This window comes from Oncorhynchus mykiss, chromosome 13 (assembly GCF_013265735.2).
Source record: "Oncorhynchus mykiss isolate Arlee chromosome 13, USDA_OmykA_1.1, whole genome shotgun sequence".
Lineage (NCBI taxonomy): Eukaryota > Metazoa > Chordata > Actinopteri > Salmoniformes > Salmonidae > Oncorhynchus > Oncorhynchus mykiss.
The window spans coordinates 26,257,298-26,280,486 of NC_048577.1; the positions used below are offsets into that span (position 1 = coordinate 26,257,298).

The following is a 23,189-nucleotide window of genomic DNA, read 5'->3' on the forward strand; positions in this document are numbered from 1 at the left end:
TGCACCTTACTATCTTATACACGTCTTCACTAGTAACCACAGATTCTAGTATTCATCCAGTTCACACAGATAGCTGCCTCGGCCCTGTTTACCCCATCCAAGGTGCCCCCCTCACTCAGGAATACACACAGAGCGCCTATTGCCTCTGCCCTGTTTACGCCTCCAAGGTGCCCCCCTCACACAGGAATACACACTCAGAGCCTACGAGCCTTTTCTAGAAACTTCACTTGTTTCGCTCACCTTTTTCTTTTTTTTAAAACTACGTTTGAGATGTGGTATCCACTCGGCTCGCTGCCTCTCAGATCAAAGGTGGGTCCATCTGCTCCATTCCCAAAGTGTGGTCTCCTGAGATTCCAAGTTTGAGGGATCCCTTGTGTACCATTTACCCAGGTCATCAGGAGCATCACCAAGTGAAGATTCACATCCCCAAATGTGGTTAAGTTCTTTAATATCAAATGAGACAAACTTATGACACAAGTCAGATTTATTCTTAAACTAAATCTTTATTCACTTAATAATAAGGGAGCAGGTCAATACAACGCACACATATAAAGTGAATCAATTGAGTCTCTACGATAATGATGGTGGGTCAACAAATCACCCCCAGATGATTCGTTGAGAGCCACGACACAAAAGTACAAAGGTATTTTATAGCCAAGATACAACCTACATGACCAACAATAGACACGTAGAAAGTGTCACAAGGTTAAGCTTTGTATGAAAGATACTCTCTGCTGAGAATTATAAGTATCTGATGTAAAAACACTACTTTTTGTGTAGAGACCAGGGTCTGGCCCTGGGGTCATCTCTCCCTGGTAGAACAGAAACATTAACTCATGCTCTGGAATGCGGTCTCTTTAGGTTTTATCACCCAAAATACATTGTAAATCTCCTGTCAGTGTTATCTCCCAGAGGCCAATCATCAGTAGAACACAGACACAATAGTTCTAAGAACCCTCTATTCTGTTGCATAAAACAACCATTTGAGCCAATAAAAGTATTATAACATAATGTTGCAGTTTTGCTCTCAGTGTCCACTGAAAGTTGACTAGTAACAACAACTGGGACACAAAAGTCACCCACCATAAGACCCACTAAATCTGCCCAAGAAGAGGCAAACAGAAAAAAAAACCACACCAAAACAAAGGTGGTGGTTAAAATAATTTATTACAATCAATACCATTCATACTATTACAAAATCATAATTCTCATTCATTCTTAATTAATTGTATTTACAAAAACATCAAACAAAAACAAACCTCAGGGGAGCATCGTCCCTCCCCGTCATACCTAACCAATACCTAACCCTTTCCCTATCTCCCCTTCCCTAATCTATCCCCTTACCAAACTCACTCTAACACTCCCAGCCCTAAACCCCCTTTCCACCTCTCCCGTGCCGCATGCTTCCCCCACTTCCTCTCCTCCCTCTTCATCTTCCCCCTCAAATCACCTTCCACCCTTCTCACTATCCCTTCCACCCCCCAATCTCTCCCTGCCTTGACTAAATTCTGCCTGGCTTCCCACAGTCCCTTTTTAAAGAGACTCATGAGAAGCCAGAGCAGAAACCTGTCCCTATCCGTTCCCTTTGCTCTCCCTACGCCTCTCTCTAGCCTAGCCCATGTCAAAACAAAATCACTCCTAACCACACCTAGCATTACCCGTGCCCTAGCCCAGACTAGTCCGGCAAAGGCACAGTCCCAAAAGGCATGGCGCACAGTCTCCTCCCTGCCACAAGAGGATCTTGGACAGGTGGGGGATTGCACCAAACTATACCGGTACAAGATGGCCCGTACCGGCAAGCGCTTATGGAGGCCCAACCAATTCAGGTCCTTGAGCCTATTGTCCAGGCCCCGCGCCTGCACTCCCTCCCAGACCACTGACGAGATGCCTGCTACAGGCGCAGGACTCCCTGCCTGCCTGACCTCCTCGTACAGGTGCCTGTGGTCTAAACCTACTCGGGCAACTTCAACCTCGGGGTGCGCACGCAGCCACTTGGCCGCATGGCCAAAATGCCACGGCAGCTGTTCCGCCCGAGGACCCGCGTTAGACCACACCATTACGCTTCTCGCCTTATACGAGAAGAACACCCGCAGGAGGTAACCGGACGGGTGTATAACCGGACGAGCAAGCTCCGTCAACAAGAAAGAAACAAAAATGGCGTCCAGCTTGAGGGGGAAATGTGGTACCCCCCTACCTCCCTCCCCGATGGGACAGATCATGCGTGCCCTGGCGACCCACTCGCACCTGCCACTCCACATAAACTGAAACACAAGCCTCACTAGAGGCCTCCTCAGACAAGCCGGCAATGGATAGATGTATGCCACATACAAAAGAGACGGCAACACATCCACCTTTAGGACCAGGACTTTGCCCATAAAAGACAAATACCTAGCCTTCCACATTGCTAGCTTCCTCTGTACCACTGCGATACGCATGTTCCAGTTTAGCGTCGCTGAGCCGGAGGTCTCAAAATGAACCCCGAGAATCCTCAGGGCCCCTTCACAGAGAGATAACCCCCCAGGCACATCCGTTCTACCGCGCCATCTTCCGAAAAACTTGACGGAAGACTTTGCATGGTTCAGAACCGCTCCCGACGCTCGGGTGAAATCCCCAAAGATGGCAAGGGACCTTGTCAGGCACGAGTCCTTGCACAACAGCAAGGAAGTGTCGTCGGCGTACTGCGTCATCTTAACACGCAGCCCACCGCTTCCAGGGATCAACAAGCCTTCCACCCCTGTGTCTGCCCTAATGGCAGCCCCCAGAGGCTCCATGTACAGAACGAAGAGGAGAGCCGAGAGTGGGCATCCCTGCCTGACCCCAGACGAGAGGTCAAAAACGTCACCTAAGTGACTATTTACACTAACTCGACACCCCGCTCCGACATATAAAGTACGGATCCATCCTATAAACTTCTCCCCAAATCCTAATCTACCTAACACCCTGAATAGAAAAGATCTATTCACGCGATCAAAAGCTTTCGCCTGATCTAGCGCTGCTACCATTAAAGGCAGCCCTCTATCTTCAACCCAAGCGATGGAATCCCTGATCAACTGTAGGTTCCATCTTATAGAGCGGCCCTCTACCCCGCACGTCTGATCCTCGTGGACGACGTAGGGAAGGGCTGTGCGCAACCGGTCTGCTAAAACCTTTGCAAGAATCTTGTAATCTACGCACAGCATGGTCAATGGCCGCCAGTTGCCAAGGTCAGTTGCTTCCCCCTTCTTATAAAGAAGTGACAGCACACCAACAGCCATTGATCCCCCCGGGACCCCCGTCTCAAGGATGGCCTTCAAGACTTCGAGAACCACTGGTCCAAGTATACCCCAAAACTTGAGGTAAAACTCAGCCGGCAGCCCATCCATCCCAGGCACCTTCCCTTTTCCCATCCTCCTAAGAGCGCTCTCAACCTCTTCTAGTGAGATCTGGGCCTCCATCACGTCTCTAATGTCCTCTGGCAACCGCCGGGACAAGTGTTCTAAAAACACGTTTCCCTGCTCTACATCTATTTCCCTTTCCTTAAATAAACATTGGAAATGATCAGTTGTCACCCTGACCATTTCCTCTGGTTTACTTACTATACTACCATTTTCTTCCCTAACTCCCTTCATTACCTTCCTACTCTGTCTGGCCCTAACCGACTTAAAGAACATAGCGGAACAAGTCTCATTATGTTCTAGAAAGCCACTATGCGCACGCTCCAGGAAAGCTCGAGCCTTCTGCTCCTGCAGCTCCCTGAGCTGCGCCTTTAGGGCTGCGAATCTCTCCCAGTCAATCGACCCGCCGAGGTTGCCTGCCTCGTACTCGAGTTCAATTAACCTTTGGATACGATCCACCTCCCTCCTTTCCTCCCTTTTTTTCCTTCTACAATATCCTATTATAAAAGCCCTTATCCTCCCCTTGACTAAATCCCACCACTCTAACACCCCCTCGCACATGGACCGGAGGCCGTCAAGCCTCCGAAAGAAACAAAAAAATGCGTCAACGAAAGCCTGCTCCTCCAGTATATCCCGATCTAACTTCCAGTACCCCCTACCGAAGAGGCAGACTGGCGACCCCACCTGCAGGAACACCCCGTCGTGATCCGTGAAGAAAACAGGCAACAGCCGCCCAGACAACTGACCCAAAGACCTGGATACAAAAATGTAGTCGAGCCTCTGCGCAACCCCCCTGGAGTTGCGCCATGTAGGACCGACCATTGCCGGAGTAGTGTGCAGGCCACCATCAACCAGACCATGGCAAGCCATTAGCCCAGAGATGGCACCTGCACTGCTATCACCGCCTAACCCTAAATCTATATTAAAGTCTCCTCCTATCACCAAGTGCCTGTTTGTAACACACAGGGGCGCCAGACAGTCCACCATCTCCCTCCTGTCTGCCGCCACCTGTGGCCCATACACCCCAATTAACCTATATCTAGCTTCTCTAAACTTAACATCTATCCCCAAAACTCTACCCTGCATTATTACAAAAGTGTTCTCTATTTTAACCTCTCTATGCCCACACAAAATCCCTACTCCTGTTGAGTGCACCCCTCCTATGCCCCAAAAAGATTCCCCCTTATCCCACTCCCTCTTAAATCTACACACATCCCCACCATCCCTCAGGTGAGCCTCCTGTAAAAAACAGAAATCAAACCCCACACCCTCTAAATAACAAAAAACCGCCCTCCTTTTAACATTATCCCTTAACCCCCTAACATTTAGACTAAAAAAAGAAACAGAACAATTCATTTAATTATTTACAACAAATAAAAACCCCAAAACCCAAAGAAAAACCAGGAGACTCACCCGATGCTCCCCTGGTCCATCTCCACCGGCGGGGACGTCCTCTCCTCTCCTGACGCCCCCCCGTCCTCCATCCCAACCCATGATCCAGGCAGTGTGTTGGGTCCTCCATCCCCACCCACCACCCCCCCCTCCTCCATCCCAACCCATGATCCAGGCAGTGTGTTGGGTCCTCCCTCCCCACCCACCACCCCCCCCTCCCTGTTTGCCTCGGGGCTGCATATAAGGGACCCCATCTCCCCAAACAGGAGTTGGGATCCCTCTAGCAAACAACCCACCGACCCCTCACTGGAGTCATCCACTAAAATGCAAGGGGCTGAGGCAAACCGGGAGGACAAATTACCCTCCCCTCCCCCCCCCCGCCACTCTCTTAACCCCCCCCTCCCCCTCCACACCCCCCTCCCTCTCACTTCCTGCCAAGCTCCCCCTCTTTATCCCTTTCTTCTTTGGTGAAGGAGGTAGCGGGGAGACACAACGTCCCATCCCCACTAACCCCTCCACCAAATCCCTCATTTCAACCTCGAGGAAGCCTGGCAGGCTGTCCCCCCACTCCTTCCCCCCATCTCCCCCCCCTCCCACCTCCACTCCTCCCTCCTTCTCCGTCACTGTCCCCGTTCCCTCTTCCACTCCTTCTCGTACCACTGTCCCCTTCTCCCTCTTCTCTGCTCCTCCACGTTCTTCCACCTTCTTTTTAATCTCTCCTTCTTTTTCCTTCTTTCCATCTTCTCTCCTCTTTCTTTTCGCCTCTTCCTTCTTCCCTTCTTCGTCCTTCTCCGTCCTTTCCCCTGTGCCATCCATGCAATCCGCACGCGTCCTTTCTTTCCTCCCCCCATCCCCCGCTCCCCCCCCAGCTGCAGACGCGTATGACCTGTGACGAGCCGGGCAATCACGCCACAGGTGTGCTCTTGAGCCACACCCGTGGCAAGCCTTGGGCTCGTCACATTCCTTGGCCTCGTGCTCTTCCGACCCACAAAATCGACACCTCTTGGCACTGCACGAGGCCAGGATATGGCCGTAGGCCATACAACGCCTGCAGAACGGGGGCTGACGGGCATAGTAGAGTGTTCCCCTGTCAGCCCCCAGGGAGAACATCGCCGGAGGATGGAGGTAGCCATCCACACTCTTCGGGGACTCCCTGAGTAACGCCCGGAACCCTCTTCTCCCGTTCCAGAAACCCAGGGAGTCCCTGAGGTACCTCGCTGAGGAGACATTGTCCATGTACCTCCCCAGAAAGGCCCTCACCTCTTCATCTTTCACGTGCGGATTGTACATGGTTACGGTGACCACCCTGAAGTTGTTCTTCGCCAGGCTGGTCACCGCATAATGGCACAGGGGTCCCGTTTTCTCCGCTTCCTTTGCCATCTTCATTACTTCGTGTTTTTCTTCTTTGTGAAACGTCACATCGAAAGCCTTCTCATTCGGGTTCCCTTGAAGGCAGAGCACTTCCTTCACCTCTATCCTGAGGCATCCCATCAAAATAGTCCTTCCAAATGTCTCTCTACTCCACGGCTCCATCTCATTTTCAGTCCAGGCAAATCGTAAGGTATTTGCCATACCAATCCCCGGAACCGATCTTGTTTGCTTGTATTGATTCATTTAAAAAAATAAGCTCTCTTCAGAAAGAAGCTTCAACTTGGAATGAAAACATATTTTAATCAAAAAGGTGGAGCAACTAAAAGGTGTTGACTCTCCACATCTATCAAGACAACTGGAGCACTGGGCCAGACACTTAAATATAACCTGGGCCAGACACTCTTAAATAGAACCTGGACCAGCTCAGGTGAAACACCTTCCCACTAACGAGATGGACAAGCCAGCACAGGTGTAACACATACTGACTAACGAGGTGACACCAATCAATGCGTCCTACATGCATACACGCTAAATTCCAAACTCAAAACATAAATGGAAAAACCAAAGACTGTAACACCTTAAAAGAATGCGCACCACCAACAGAAAACAGCTTCCATTTCACATTATAATCAACAACAATGCTTCACCTTCACCAATATAAACATGATGTCTACTGGCTGGCAACAATTAAAAACAAGAAAAAACTTGTATTTTTCCCCTTCCTAAAATTCACTAGCTTCTAGAACTCTCGTCTTCCTAAAACCCACTGGCTTCTAGAACTCTCGTCTTCCTAAAACGCACGAGCTTCTAGAACTCTCGTACCCTTGGAACGAGTCCAAACAAAACTCATCTCTAGTACGGAAATTCAAAATAATTTGTGATCCATGGAACGCACTGCACTGGCTAAACACAAAACACAAATATTTTTGACTGCCCAACCTTGAGACAATCAGAAACCAAGTTGTCCTCACCATGGACACAAGCACCAAAAACCCTGTTGTTTTGACAAGTAGCAATAAATCACTGATATCTATTAGGAGGAAGATCAGATTGTACTTGCTGTTGAAACTAACATCTAAAAAAAAACATGGAAATGGGAGATATCTTTCACCTCACTGGTTAGAGGACAACCTGCAGAAGACATTCAGCTACATTTTGGAGTGATGCATTTAAATGTAGGGGTCGCTAAACAAAGGAACGCAACACTTATTTGTAATAACTCATCTATATCATGTTGAAATCAATTGTGCCGAGAGGAGGGAGATGAGGTTGCACGTCCTGTTAAAACTAACAGCTCAAAAACCACACGGAATCTGGGAATAATGTGTACATCACTGGTTAGAGGACCATTTGTAGAAAACAGCAAGCTACATTTTGAAGTGTTGCATTTTGATTCAAGTGGGTCACCAACATGGTAAGTGTAACTCAGCTCTTTTTGTGTTAGTCACTTTTTGTTAAATCACATAAATAGTACTCTTCAAATTCAGAGCCTGGATTTCCTCGAGGCTAATATCAATATCATGTTGAAATCAAATGATAAGGGGGCAAAGGTTTAGGGTACTACATTGTGACATTATTAAAATGCTAATTCTACAATGTTAAAACATTCTACATTGTGAAATAATTTCATTGATATCATGAAACAAATCTTTCATGTATGTATTTTCTGATGTTTGATCAGAGATCTTTTTTCAGAGTATCTCTGGTCACACTGATCACAGCTATGAGGTTTCTCTCCTGTGTGTGTTCTCTGGTGTATCTTCAGAGAGCTAGACTGAACAAAACTCTTCCCACATTGATCACAGCTATAAGGTTTCTCTCCTGTGTGTGTTCTCTGGTGCGATATCAGGCCATTTAGCTGAGTAAAACTCTTCCCACATTGACTACAGCTATACGGTTTCTCTCCTGTGTGTGTTCTCCGGTGAATCTTCAGTTCCCCAGATTGAACAAAACTCTTCCCACATACAGTACAACTATAAGATTTCTCTCCTGTGTGTCTTCTCTGGTGTGTCTTCAGAAGGCTAGATGTAAAAAAAACCTTCCCACATTGAGTACAGCTATAGGGTTTCTCTCCTGTGTGTGTTCTCTGGTGAAGAGTCAGATTGCGGGAACTAGCAAAATTCTTCCCACATTCATCACAGCTATACGGTCTCTCTCCGGTGTGTGTTCTCTGGTGTGTTACCAGGCTTCTTAGCTGAGTAAAACTCTTTCCACATTGATCACAGATATATGGTTTCTCTCCTGTGTGTGTTCTTTGGTGTGATATCAGGCTGGTTGAATGAGTATAACTCTTCCCACATTGAGTACAGCTATAAGGTTTCTCTCCTGTGTGTGTTCTCTGGTGAAGAGTCAGATTATTCGAAAAAGCAAAACTCTTCCCACATTCATCACAGCTATACGGTTTCTCTCCCGTGTGTATTCTCCTGTGTGATATCAGGGTGCCTATGTGAGTAAAACTCTTCCCACATTCATCACAGCTATACGGTTTCTCTCCCGTGTGTATTCTCTGGTGTGATATCAGGTTGCTTAGCTGAATAAAACTCTTCCCACATTGATCACAGCTATAAGGTTTCTCTCCTGTGTGTGTTCTTTGGTGTACAATAAGATGGCTAGATGTATCAACACTCTTCCCACATTGAGTACAGCAATAACGTTTCTCTACTGTGTGGATTCTCTGATGCATTTTAATGCCTGCTGATGAGGTGAATCTCTTCCCATAGTCAGAGCGATGATTTATCTTCCCTGTGGGTCTCTGCTGGTGTTTCTTGAGGAGTTCTGATCTGGAGAGACTCTTCTCTGCCTCGTCAGCATCATGAGGTTGTTGAGGCTCCCCAGAGGGTCCACGATAGTCACGTCTCTCTCCTGTGTGAATGACAAAGCCATACAGATGGTTAAAGGCCCACAACAGCAGAACTCCACTGTAAAAGGTGATGCCAACAGCGTAGCCATGATGTTGTACAACAATTGACGTATGTAATGAATGTAATGATTATTTGACATTTGTCTTAAAATGAGCTAGAATAGTCATAGTCTTGTTTTCACATTAGTATTAACATCTAAGATTGTAGACTAGAAATAAGTTATTTGTGTTGTTGAAACTCTTAGCAGTGTGCCAGATGACTTTTGGTCTCCAATATAGGCCCCTTTCTGTGTTTGCTAAAATTGTATGTAGTATATCTGCCTGGAGCAAAAATGGTGAGCAAAATGTGTAGTTTTTCACAATGTATTCTGAATGGGGAAACTCAGGGGAGTAACCTCCATTTCCAGGTTGCTAATGACTGCATTTCACACTACTTTGGATTATAACTGTAAGGCTCATTTGAATGTCCTGCTTAATATAATGTTTGTGTCATCATCGCAAATCAACCGCTTTGTACATAAAAAACACCAACCAGTAAAATGCTTCTTGGCTTTTTCATCAGCCTGACAATGAGAGTTTGTACACTGTTTGCTAAGTTGTTCCACCTAACTATACCATACACCTACTGTAGGACCCATAACTATACCTAACAATAACATAGACCTACTGTAGGACTCATAACTTCACCTAATAACAAATATAGGAAAACTGCTCTGTGTGTTGTACATCAGCCTATCCATCTAGGAACAGTTCTCTACACATTATGAGCTAAGTATCTCTGTTAGTCTGTTTGGACACGAGACCCTACTATAAATCAAGCAGACAATAACATTATAAACATAAATTTGTTAGGGATGTTGGATCCAACGTGGAGCACGGCATAACTGTCTTGACCAGAGTGAAGAATGAAGAAGCACTTTGGTTGTTGTTGCATGTCGTGATATTTGTCATTTGACTGGCATTCAGAAAATGATTTCCTGGATCAGCTGAAGATAGTTGAACATGTGACTGTAACTAAACAGCTACAGTATTAAGAATGATGTGTAATTATTGAAGAACCGCGTTAATGACAGTATCCATTGGAGTGTTGTCAATAAAGCTAAGATTTAAAAAATATATATATTTCACATTTATTTAACCAGGTAGGCTAGATGAGAACAAGTTCTCAACTGCAACCTGGCCACGATAAAGCAAAGCAGTGTGACAAAAACAACAACAGAGTTACACATGGGATAAACAAAAGTACAGTCAATAACACAATAGAAATATCTATATACAGTGCGTGCAAATGGAGTACGGCAATAAATAGGCCATAGTAAGGAAGTAATAACAATTTAACACTGGAGTGATAGATGTGCAAGTAGAAATACTGGTGTGCAAAAGAGCAAAAAAAGTACATTAAAACATGGGGATGAGATAGGCAGTTGGGTGGGCTATTTACAGATGGGCTGTGTACAGCTGCAGCGATTGGTAAGCTGCTCAGATACCTGATGCTTAAAGTTAGTGAGGGAGATACAGTGGGGAGAACAAGTATTTGACACACTGCTGATTTAGCAGGTTTTCCTACTTATAAAGCATGTAGAGGTCTGTAATTTTTATCATAGGTACACTTCAACTGTGAGAGACAGAATCTAAAATCCAGAAAATCACATTGTATGATTTTTAAGTAATTAATTTGCATTTTATTGCATGACATAAGTATTTGATCACCTACCAACCAGGGTTGTGTGTCTTATTTAATTAATCAAACAGCGTGCTTAAAGCATCAGACAAGTTCAGTACATATAGATTTTATAAAAAAACATGGGGCGATTGGTAGAAAGAACAGATGACTCCTGGTTGACCAAGAGTTATTTTAGTTGGGGACAGCACTGGAACATGATTCTGGGGCTCCCGAGTGGCGCAGCAGACACTGCATCTCAGTGCTTGAGGTGTCACTACAGACACCCTGGTTCAAATCCAGGCTGTATCACAACCGGCCGTGATTGGGAGTCCCATAGGGCGGCGCACAATTGGCCCAGCGTCGTCCAGGTTAGGCAGTCATTGTAATTAAGAATTTGTTCTTAACTGACTTGCCTAGTTAAATAAAGGTTACATTTAAAATAAAATAAGTGTTTCATGACAAACAATTTTTACAAATCTGTCAAGGCACCAACTTTGAGAAGGGTTTAAAACAAAGGTTTCAAACCAATTTATGAATGTAATTGAATCTAGGTATGTCCTGCCTTTAATGTAAGGTCATGAAAATAAATTGGCTGAATATTATACAATGACTTATCAACAGCTCTAATAATTTGCCCCCACAGGAAATCTTCACAGGCAATTCTAGAATATACTATATAGCCTAGAAACCTGGTTAAACTATCATTATGACTAGAGATCGACCGATTAATCGGAATGGCCGATTAATTGGAGCCGATATCAAGTTTTCATAACAATCGGAAATCTGTATTTTTAGACAGCGATTTTGCCGATTAAATATGTATATATATATATTTTTTTTTACATCTTTATTTAATCTTTATTTAACTAGGCAAGTCAGTTAAGAACACATTCTTATTTTCAATGACGGCCTAGGAACGGTAGGTTAACTGCCTCGTTCAGGGGCAGAACAACAGATTTTCGCCTTGTCAGCTCGGGGGATTCAATCTTGCAACGTTACATTTAACTAGTCCAACGCAATAATGACCTGCCTCTCTCTCGTTGCACTCCACTGTGAATGCAGTAAGCCAAGGTAAGTAGCTAGCTAGCATTAAACTTATCTTATAAAAAACAATCAATCATAATCACTAGTTAACTACACATGGTTGATGATATTACTAGATATTATCTAGCGTGTCCTGCGATGCATATAATCTGACTGAGCATACAAGTATACGAGTATCTAAGTATCTGACTGAGCGGTGGTAGGCAGAAGCAGGCGCGTAAACATTCATTCAAACAGCACTTTCGTGCGTTTTGCCAGCAGCTCTTCGTTGTGCGTCAAGCATTGCGCTGTTTATGACTTCAAGCCTATCAACTCCCGAGATGAGGCTGGTGTAACCAAAGTGAAATGGCTAGCTAGTTAGCGCGCGCTAATAGCGTTTCAAACATCACAGCCTTAGAGTAGTTGTTCCCCTTGCTCTGCATGGGTAACGCTGCTTCGAGGGTGGCTGTTGTCGTTGTGTTCCTGGATCGAGCCCAGGGAGGAGCGAGGAGAGGGACGGAAGCTATACTGTTACACTGGCAATACTAAAGTGCCTATAAGAACATCCAATTATCAAAGGTTAACCTCTTTCAGCTAGGGGGCACTATTTTTATGTTTGGAAAAATAACGTTCCCAAAGTAAACGGGCTATTTCTCAGGCACAGATGCTAGAATATGCATATAATTGACAGATTATGATAGAAAACACTCTAAAGGTTCCAAAACTGTCAAAATATTGTCTATGAGTATAACAGAACTGATATTGCAGGCGAAAACGCGAGGAAAATCAAACCAGGAAGTGGCTTCTATTCTGCAAACCTGCCTTCGCTCCATTTAAAGAGATATCAACCAGATTCCTTTTCCTACAGCTTCCTCAAGGTGTCAACAGTCCTTAGACATAGTTTCAGGCTTTTATTTTGAAAAATGAGCGAGAAAGATAACATCGCGTCAGGTGTTCGCATGAGTTTTGCTTGCGCAACAGAGCTTGGGCAGCCATCGTCTCTCCCGCTCCTACCGAAAAAGACAGTGCCGGTTGATATATTATCAATTATATATTTTAAAAACAACCTGAGGCTTGATTATAAAAAACGTTTGACATGTTTCTGTGGACATTACGGATACTATTTGTAATTTTCATCTGCGTTGTCGTGACCGCTCGAGCCTGGGGATTTCTGAACATAAAGCGCCATAAAAATACTCTTTATGGAACAAAAGGAACATTTATTCTGTAACCGGGAATCTCGTGAGTGAAACCATCCGAAGATCAAAGGTAAGCGATTCATTTTATTGCTCTTCTGATTTTCGTGACCAAGCTACTTTGATGCTAGGTGTTCATAATGTTTTGTATAGTGATCGATAAACTTACACAAACGCTTGGATTGCTTTCGCCGTAAAGCATATTTTCAAAATGTGACACCACAGGTGGATTAACAAAATGCTAAGATGTGTTTTGCAATATTGCACTTGTGATTTCATGAATATAAATATTTGTATTAATATTATTTGAATGTGGCGCTCTGCAATTCAGTGGTTGTTGATGACAATTATCCCGCTAAAGGGATGGGTAAGCGTCAAGAAGTTAATGAAAGACGAATGGTATAGAGGGAAATGGTCATATAATTCCTATAATAACTACAACCTAAAACTTCTTACCAGGGGAATATTGAAGACTCATGTTAAAAGGAACCACCAGCTTTCATGTTATGCATGTTGCACTTTTACCTTCTTCTCCAACACATTGTTTTTGTACTATTTAAACCAAATTGAACATATTTCATAATTTATTTTAGGCTAAATTGATTTTATTGATGTATTATATTAAGTTAAAATAAGTGTTCATTCAGTATTGTTGTGATTGTCATTATTACAACATTTATTTTTAAATTGACCAATTAAATCGGTATCGGCCTTTTTGGTCCTCCAATAATCGGTATCGAAAAATCATAATCAGTCAACCTCTAATTATGGATGAATTCTAGAATATAATATATAGCCTAGAAACCTGGTTAAAACAATCATTATGACATCATGGATGACCAGTCCTTGTATTCATAGTGTAGTGAATTCAGGGGGTTGCCCTTTGCTGAACTCAAACCTGGGTCCTGTGACTGTCAAGCCAACACCTTATAACTGTTACGCCAAGATCTCTGAACTTCTTGACATGGTCGCTAGGTGTTGGGTTACGGTTGCTACAATAGCTTTCTCTTTGAATTTGAGAGTGGTTACACTTCTCCTTCCCCTATCCCTCAGCTGTTCACCAAACCAAGTCTCTGGGCAGTCATTTTGATGCTGTTTAAAAAACCCACACAACCCAGCAATCTGCAGTTCAAACAATAACAAATCTGTCATTCCGCCACTGTTTTGGTAATAAGAAGATTATGGGGTTGGAGAAATGTAACTACAGACAGACCTATGGATGCAAGGACTGACCATCCAAAATATAAACATGATAGTTTTAACCATGTTAAGGCTATACAGTGTTGATTTACATTGTTTCTAAACATTAGAGTAAAAAAAGCTTATTTGGTGAACTGACGGGGTAAAACAGTTGAACTAAGCTCATGAGGCATGTGTTATATTCTTCAAGAATCAATGGCTATAAATAATTTAAAAGTCACAATATGGATGTAGCAATTGCAGATTTCCACTTTAACACCAAACATCAGTCCAACAACTGCAGAGTTTGTGCCTCTGTTTTTAAGACAGTACTTACTAGTATTAATCAGGGAGCGGTTTCTCAAAACCATCTTATGGCTAAATTCATCGTCAGAACCATTGGATGCCTTATGACGCGTTTGGGAAACCGGGCCCAGATATCCAGTTTCCTCCTCTTCTTCCTCCTTTTTCGGTGTAACAGTCATCTCCTCCTCCACTTTCACGCCATAAACTACATCTTCCTCTCCTTTTACTGTAACATCCTCCTCCTCTTTCACACTGAACGCGTCTTCCTCTTCTTTCACAGTAACGGCCTCGCCCTCTACTTCTTGTTTTACTGTGATATCTTCCTCTTTAGAAGGAGAGAAGCTTAGTGACCGCATGGTCGGGGATGTTAGCTAGCTAAGCTAATGCTAACTTAACCAGCCCGCTAGCTGAATAATAACAACACCGTAAATATGTAATTAAATCGGATAACTAAGTAGACGACAGAAGTGTGTTTAAAACACAGTGGCTAATATACACGAAAGAGTCTAAAGAGCTTTATTGGTTCGGCTATTTTGTCTAGCAGGCTACCGAGGTGGCTGACTAACTGTTGTTGCTGCTGCTGAAAGAAGCGTTCCGTCCACTAGATTATACGTCACACCAGCAGCATAACCTTAAATTCCCAGACCGCCCTCAGCTGACTGGAGTGGGTAACGCAGTTGAGTAAAAAATGTATTTTGTTTTCAGACAACAAGTTAAGGTGCAGGACGCCTGAGTTTTTACTCACCAGTGTAACAACACAGTGTAGTTAAAGACATAGTAACTTAGTTGTATTGAAGATCTGGTTCCCTATAAGCACAAACAGATATGTTTTTGAATTGTAACATATGTATTAATTTATTTCGGGATTCTGGGTAATCCACAGCAGATTTATGGAGAATTGCTGTGGGTGAGTTGAAAATTGAATGGTCCCGGGATAGAAAAGTATAAAGTTGACATTACATCATAAAATCCACCTTTTACATCCTACATTAGCAATTTATGTTTTAGTAACTACTGTTGTTGGTTTGGTGTCAAACAAGTCACTCTTTATATGTTATTTGCCGAATCTCAGTTTTCCATGTGGGTTTTTGTTACGGAGTGTAGTTGATAGCTATTTGACTAGCCGGACTGTTCCCCGGACTCCACGTGTAGGGATTTGTACAATGCACAAACAAGGCTATTGAATTTGACATTGGTGTCTGTCTTTATTAATGTATATTTACTCAACTGCGTCCAGTCAGCAGATGGACTAGATTCCGCTTAAAGACAGACACCAATGTCAAGTTCACCCAGGCCATATGACACTCAGGCTATACTCTATTTTTGAAAGAGTACATTAACCAAGACCATACGTACATTTATGACAGCTGGACGTACTATGGTCAGAAGGATACAGGAAGAAGAATGTAAGCAAGATAACTGATGACTAACACGTGAAACGTAAGCATGCAATGCATACATTATTTTTAGGATGTGAAAAGGGTTCTACCATCATTATAACCTAACCAAAAGCAGATATGAGCGTTAGTGGGCGTGACCAAGCAAGCTCGGAGATGAAAATAAAATAATGGAGAAAGGTCAAGGGAAGCTATTTTCATATAGAAGGAGGGGACTCTATACGTTATGCAAATACAGAATCCTATAAAGGCAGGACTCTGTAATATGAGAATTTAGTCTCTTTCCATGGGGGGGCTCGGCCCTGTTATGTTTGTGATAGGGTCCTTCCATGGAAGGGCTCAGTTGTGCTACTTGTATTAAAGTCTTTATTGAATTCACAAGTTCTTGTAAGAGTATTATATTTCTGAGGCAATTCTCCACGACAGTGTCCGTTCATGTTTTTCAGCATAAAGTACTCTGCAGCCACTTAGTGTGGTGTGGACACACACAGATTCCTGTTGAACACTGTCACTTTAACTACCTTAGTTTGTCAATAACAGTCTCCTTCACTTCATCCCTCTCTCCCCTTCTCCCTAAATCCTCTAGGTTATGTCAGCTGTGTCGGTGAACCCCTCCTGCATCTGAACTGGCTACATCGAGGGCACAGCATGATCAGATGTGAGAGGTCACTTGGTCAGGTCAACAGGAAGTATTATTAAAGAGATGCTTTACATTGAAATACAGATAGAGATGCAGTAGTCCCAGAGTTAATGATCCCAGGTCAGTTTATATTATACAGGAAGTATTATTGTCAAGTAGAGTAGGCCAGAAGGCTATACTGTAAAACCTAACCTCTATCAAAATAAAAAGATGTCGGAGCCGCAAAAGTTCTTCTGTGCAAGGGTGTTTATTTACATAGTGATTCCGGAACAAAAACAACAGTACTGCCATCAAAGGTATACCTTATGGGACTGCTAAAAACAATGTTGCCCCATTCACAGCTCAATCCAAAATGCCTCCCCATGAACTGAGAGGCTCCTTTTGTAGGGCTAGCCCATCCCCTCAGAACAATTAACACTAATTAATTAAGCAATTACCTACATTTTACCTACTATAAAAACCTACATTTTCCATAAACTAAACATACTAAAGGATATACATTGCAACACGTTTTTTAAACAACATTTCCACATAACATTTACAAAATGACATCACTACAGACAGTGTCTTTCAATATGCACATTTACATTATTGAGCCATTTGGGACAGGCACTACAAAGTCAGCCCAATTTCCTTTGCTTGGGTCATTATCCAGCATACCCAGACGCTACAGAGATAGGGAGAGAGAGGAACAGAACAAACAAACAACGCGCTCATCCACAACATAGATAAGTATAATACATATTACTTATATTAAATATGAACATTGACAAGTGTGAAATGTATGCACTAAGACAGAGACGTTAACTTGTGTGTCGACCCACATTGTTAACTTATCTTATAACGGAGCAGGGAGGTGTAATGAATGTGTGCGTGCGTTAAAGAACCAAATGCTGCCCGCGACCAGTGACGGACTTCTACGTCACAATTATTAAAGAGATGCTTTACATTGAAATACAGATAGATGCAGTAGTCCCAGAGTTAATGATCCAAGGTCAGTTTTACATTTCACCTCCTGATTGATGACTAACAATGTTAGAATGAAAAATAAAAATACAAGGCTTAAACATGCTCTCTCTCCATCTGTCTCTCGTCTGCAGATATGTTTTGATGTGAGAGGATGCCAACCCCCAGTCCCATCATCGCCACCTCACCTGCTTTTAAGATAGCAGTGTCTCTAGTTGGCCCAAAGGTTATGTAATTGTGATGAACTGAGAGAATATTTAGGTAGCACTGTGAGAGCCACAGTGCTGCCTTCCCTGCTCCTATGTGCTTACCTCTTTCCCTTTCTGACTTTTACACCTCTCCCGCTACCTCTTTCTTTATAATGCACAACATCTGTGCATTGAAGTACAGATTGAACTTGTATTTATAACACTTGGATAATGAGCTTTTCAATAAAGCGTTTCACATTCTCTACTGGTTGAGATGAAGTCTAATTTGATTAAATACTACACCTATCCTGTGTTTATCAGATCAATGCAGATAAAGGTCATTACCTTTATTTAACCAGGCAAGTCAGTTAAGAACACATTTTTATTTTCAATGACAGCCTAGGAACAGTGGGTTAACTGCCTGTTCAGGGGCAGAATGACAGATTTGTACCTTGTCAGCTTGGGGATTTGAACTTGCAACCTTTTGGTTTGGTGTGGCGCCATTTCCGTTCCAATTTTCTGGAAGCTTGCTTCAGAGCTCGGTTATTTTCTGTGTACCAGGGAGCTAGTTTCTTATGAGAAATGTATTTAGTTGTTAGGGGTGCAACTGCATCTAGGGTATTGCGCAAGGTTGAATTGAGTTCCTCAGTTAGGTGGTTAACTGATTTTTTTGTCCTCTGGCGTCCTTGGGTAGACAGAGGGAATCTGGAAGGACATCAAGGAATCGTTGTGTTGTCTGTGAATTTATAGCACGACTTTTGATGTTCCTTGGTTGAGGTCTGAGCAGGTTATTTGTTGCAATTGCAAACATAATAAAATGGTGGTCCGATTGTCCAGGATTATGAGGAAAAACATTAAGATCCACAACATTTATTCCATGGGACAAAACTAGGTCCAGAGTATGACAGTGAGTGGGTCCAGAGACATGTTGGACAAAACCCACTGAGTCGATGATGGCTCCGAAAGCCTTTTGGAGTGGGTCTGTGGAGTATTAAAATCACCAAAGATTAGAATATTATCTGCTATGACTACAAGGTCTGATAGGAATTCAGGGAACTCAATGAGGAATGCTGTATATGGCCCAGGAGGCCTGTAAAACAGTAGCTATAAAAAGTGATTGAGTAGGCTGCATAGATTTCATGACTAGAAGCTCAAAAGACGAAAACGTAGTGTGTTTTTTTTATTTTATTTTATTTTTTTGTAAATTGAAATTTGCTATCGTAAATGTTAGCAACACCTCCGCCTTTGCGGGATGCACGGGGGGATATGGTCACTAGTGTAGCAGGGAGGTGAGGCCTCATTTAACACAGTAAATTCATCAGGCTTAAGCCATGTTTCAGTCAGGCCAATCACATCAAGATTATGATCAGTGATTAGTTCATTGACTATATTTGCCTTTGAAGTAAGGGATCTAACATTAAGTAGCCCTATTTTGAGATGTGAGGTATCATGATCTCTTTCAATAATGACAGGAATGGAGGAGGTCTTTATCCTAGTGAGATTGCTAAGGCGAACACCGCCATGTTTAGTTTGGCCCAACCTAGGACGAGGCACAGACACGGTCTCAATGGGGATAGCTGAGCTGACTCCACTGACTGTGCTAGTGGCAGACTCCACTATGCTGGCAGGCTGGCTAATAGCCTGCTGCCTGGCCTGCTCCCTATTTCATTGTGGAGTTAGAGCCATGTCTATGTTGGTAGAAAAGATGAGAGCACCCCTGCAGCTAGGATGGAGTCCGTCACTCCTCAGCAGGTCAGGCTTGGTCCTGTTTGTGGGTGAGTCCCAGAAAGAGGGCCAATTATCTACAAATTCTATCTTTTGGGCGGGGCAGAAAACAGTTTTCAACCAGCGATTGAGTTGTGAGACTCTGCTGTAGAGCTCATCACTCCCCCTAACTGGGAGGGGGCCAGAGACAATTACTCGATGCCGACACATCTTTCTAGCTGATTTACACGCTGAAGCTATGTTGCGCTTGGTGATCTCTGACTGTTTCATCCGAACATCGTTGGTGCCGACGTGGATAACAATATATCTATACTCTTTATACTCGCCAGTTTTAGCTTTAGCCAGCACCATCTTCAGATTAGCCTTAACGTCGGTAGCCCTGCCCCCTGGTAAACAGTGTATGATCGCTGGATGATTCGTTTTAAGTCTAATACTGCGGGTAATGGAGTCGCCAATGACTAGAGTTTTCAATTTGTCAGAGCTAATGGTGGGAAGCTTCGGCGTCTCAGACCCCGTAACGGGAGGAGTAGATACCAGAGAAGACTCGCCCTCTGACTCCGACCCGCTGCTTAATGGGGAAAACCGGTTGAAAGTTTCTGTCGGCTGAATGAGCGACACCGGTTGAGCGTTCCTACAGCATTTCCTTCCAGAAACCGTGAAAGGTTTCCGGCTGCGGGGACTGTGCCAGGGGATTTATACTACTATCTGTACTTACTGGTGGCACAGACGCTGTTTCATCCTTTCCTACACTGAAATTACCCTTGCCTAACGATTGCGTCTGAAGCTGGGCTATATATATATATATATATATATATATATAATATTTTATAAAGTTGTCAGGTAGCAAAACAGGTTGGCAACAAAACGCAAAGCAACTCGAAAACAAGTCTGCAAATAAGTGTTGCGTTACTTTGTTTAGCGACCCCTACATTTAAATGCATCCCTCCAAAATGTAGCTGACTGTCTTCTGCAGGTTGTCCTCTAACCAGTGAGCTAAAAAAATTATCCAATTTCCATGTGTTTTTTTAGATGTTAGTTTCAACAGCAAGTACAACCTGATCTTCCCCCTAATAGATATCAGGTGGAGGGGAGGGGGGTGGGAGGGGGGGACAGCCTGCCAGGCTTCCTCGAGGTCGAAATGAGGGATTTGGTGGAGGGGTTAGCGGGGATGGGACGTTGTGTCTCCCCGCTACCTCCTTCACCAAAGAAGAAAGGCATAAAGAGGGGGAGCTTGGCAGGAAGTGAGAGGGAGGGGGGTGTGGAGGGGGAGGGGGGGGGGGGGGTTAAGAGAGTGGCGGGAGGGGAGGGTATTTTGTCCTCCCGGTTTGCCTCAGCTCCTTGCATTTTAGTGGATGACTCCAGTGAGGGGTCGGTGGGTTGTTTGCTAGAGGGATCCCAACTCCTGTTTGGGGAGATGGGGTCCCCTATATGCAGCCCCGAGGCAAACAGGGAGGGGGGGATGGTGGGTGGGGAGGGAGGACCCAACACACTGCCTGGATCATGGGTTGGGATGGAGGACGGGGGGGCGTCAGGAGAGGAGAGGACGTCCCCGCCGGTGGAGATGGACCAGGGGAGCATCGGGTGAGTCTCCTGGTTTTTCTTTGGGTTTTGGGGTTTTTATTTGTTGTAAATAATTAAATGAATAGTTCTGTTTCTTTTTTTAGTCTAAATGTTAGGGGGTTAAGGGATAATGTTAAAAGGAGGGCGGTTTTTTGTTATTTAGAGGGTGTGGGGTTTGATTTCTGTTTTTTACAGGAGGCTCACCTGAGGGATGGTGGGGATGTGTGTAGATTTAAGAGGGAGTGGGATAAGGGGGAATCTTTTTGGGGCATAGGAGGGGTGCACTCAACAGGAGTAGGGATTTTGTGTGGGCATAGAGAGGTTAAAATAGAGAACACTTTTGTAATAATGCAGGGTAGAGTTTTGGGGATAGATGTTAAGTTTAGAGAAGCTAGATATAGGTTAATTGGGGTGTATGGGCCACAGGTGGCGGCAGACAGGAGGGAGATGGTGGACTGTCTGGCGCCCCTGTGTGTTACAAACAGGCACTTGGTGATAGGAGGAGACTTTAATATAGATTTAGGGTTAGGCGGTGATAGCAGTGCAGGTGCCATCTCTGGGCTAATGGCTTGCCATGGTCTGGTTGATGGTGGCCTGCACACTACTCCGGCAATGGTCGGTCCTACATGGCGCAACTCCAGGGGGGTTGCGCGGAGGCTCGACTACATTTTTGTATCCAGGTCTTTGGGTCAGTTGTCTGGGCGGCTGTTGCCTGTTTTCTTCACGGATCACGACGGGGTGTTCCTGCAGGTGGGGTCGCCAGTCTGCCTCTTCGGTAGGGGGTACTGGAAGTTAGATCGGGATATACTGGAGGAGCAGGCTTTCGTTGACGCATTTTTTTGTTTCTTTCGGAGGCTTGACGGCCTCCGGTCCATGTGCAAGGGGGTGTTAGAGTGGTGGGATTTAGTCAAGGGGAGGATAAGGGCTTTTATAATAGGATATTGTAGAAGGAAAAAAAGGGAGGAAAGGAGGGAGGTGGATCGTATCCAAAGGTTAATTGAACTCGAGTACGAGGCAGGCAACCTCGGCGGGTCGATTGACTGGGAGAGATTCGCAGCCCTAAAGGCGCAGCTCAGGGAGCTGCAGGAGCAGAAGGCTCGAGCTTTCCTGGAGCGTGCGCATAGTGGCTTTCTAGAACATAATGAGACTTGTTCCGCTATGTTCTTTAAGTCGGTTAGGGCCAGACAGAGTAGGAAGGTAATGCAGGGAGTTAGGGAAGAAAATGGTAGTATAGTAAGTAAACCAGAGGAAATGGTCAGGGTGACAACTGATCATTTCCAAGGTTTATTTAAGGAAAGGGAAATAGATGTAGAGCAGGGAAACGTGTTTTTAGAACACTTGTCCCGGCGGTTGCCAGAGGACATTAGAGACGTGATGGAGGCCCAGATCTCACTAGAAGAGGTTGAGAGCGCTCTTAGGAGGATGGGAAAAGGGAAGGTGCCTGGGATGGATGGGCTGCCGGCTGAGTTTTACCTCAAGTTTTGGGGTATACTTGGACCAGTGGTTCTCGAAGTCTTGAAGGCCATCCTTGAGACGGGGGTCCCGGGGGGATCAATGGCTGTTGGTGTGCTGTCACTTCTTTATAAGAAGGGGGAAGCAACTGACCTTGGCAACTGGCGGCCATTGACCATGCTGTGCGTAGATTACAAGATTCTTGCAAAGGTTTTAGCAGACCGGTTGCGCACAGCCCTTCCCTACGTCGTCCACGAGGATCAGACGTGCGGGGTAGAGGGCCGCTCTATAAGATGGAACCTACAGTTGATCAGGGATTCCATCGCTCGGGTTGAAGATAGAGGGCTGCCTTTAATGGTAGCAGCGCTAGATCAGGCGAAAGCTTTTGATCGCGTGAATAGATCTTTTCTATTCAGGGTGTTAGGTAGATTAGGATTTGGGGAGAAGTTTATAGGATGGATCCGTACTTTATATGTCGGAGCGGGGTGTCGAGTTAGTGTAAATAGTCACTTAGGTGACGTTTTTGACCTCTCGTCTGGGGTCAGGCAGGGATGCCCACTCTCGGCTCTCCTCTTCGTTCTGTACATGGAGCCTCTGGGGGCTGCCATTAGGGCAGACACAGGGGTGGAAGGCTTGTTGATCCCTGGAAGCGGTGGGCTGCGTGTTAAGATGACGCAGTACGCCGACGACACTTCCTTGCTGTTGTGCAAGGACTCGTGCCTGACAAGGTCCCTTGCCATCTTTGGGGATTTCACCCGAGCGTCGGGAGCGGTTCTGAACCATGCAAAGTCTTCCGTCAAGTTTTTCGGAATATGGCGCGGTAGAACGGATGTGCCTGGGGGGTTATCTCTCTGTGAAGGGGCCCTGAGGATTCTCGGGGTTCATTTTGAGACCTCC

The 23,189-nt window shown here is 44.6% G+C and overlaps 1 protein-coding gene across 1 annotated transcript; it reads right to left on the reverse strand.

Annotated features, from left to right (window-relative positions):
* Nucleotides 1-5,442: 5,442 nt before the first annotated feature.
* On the reverse strand, nt 5,443-14,964 carry LOC110487359 (gastrula zinc finger protein XlCGF57.1). Its single transcript, XM_021559287.2, has 2 exons — nt 14,396-14,964; nt 5,443-8,999 (listed from the first exon to the last, which is right to left on the reverse strand). Exons 1-2 carry the CDS (start codon nt 14,718-14,720, stop codon nt 7,789-7,791), a joined length of 1,536 nt encoding a protein of 511 aa, XP_021414962.2. The 5' UTR covers nt 14,721-14,964; the 3' UTR covers nt 5,443-7,788.
* Nucleotides 14,965-23,189: the final 8,225 nt, after the last annotated feature.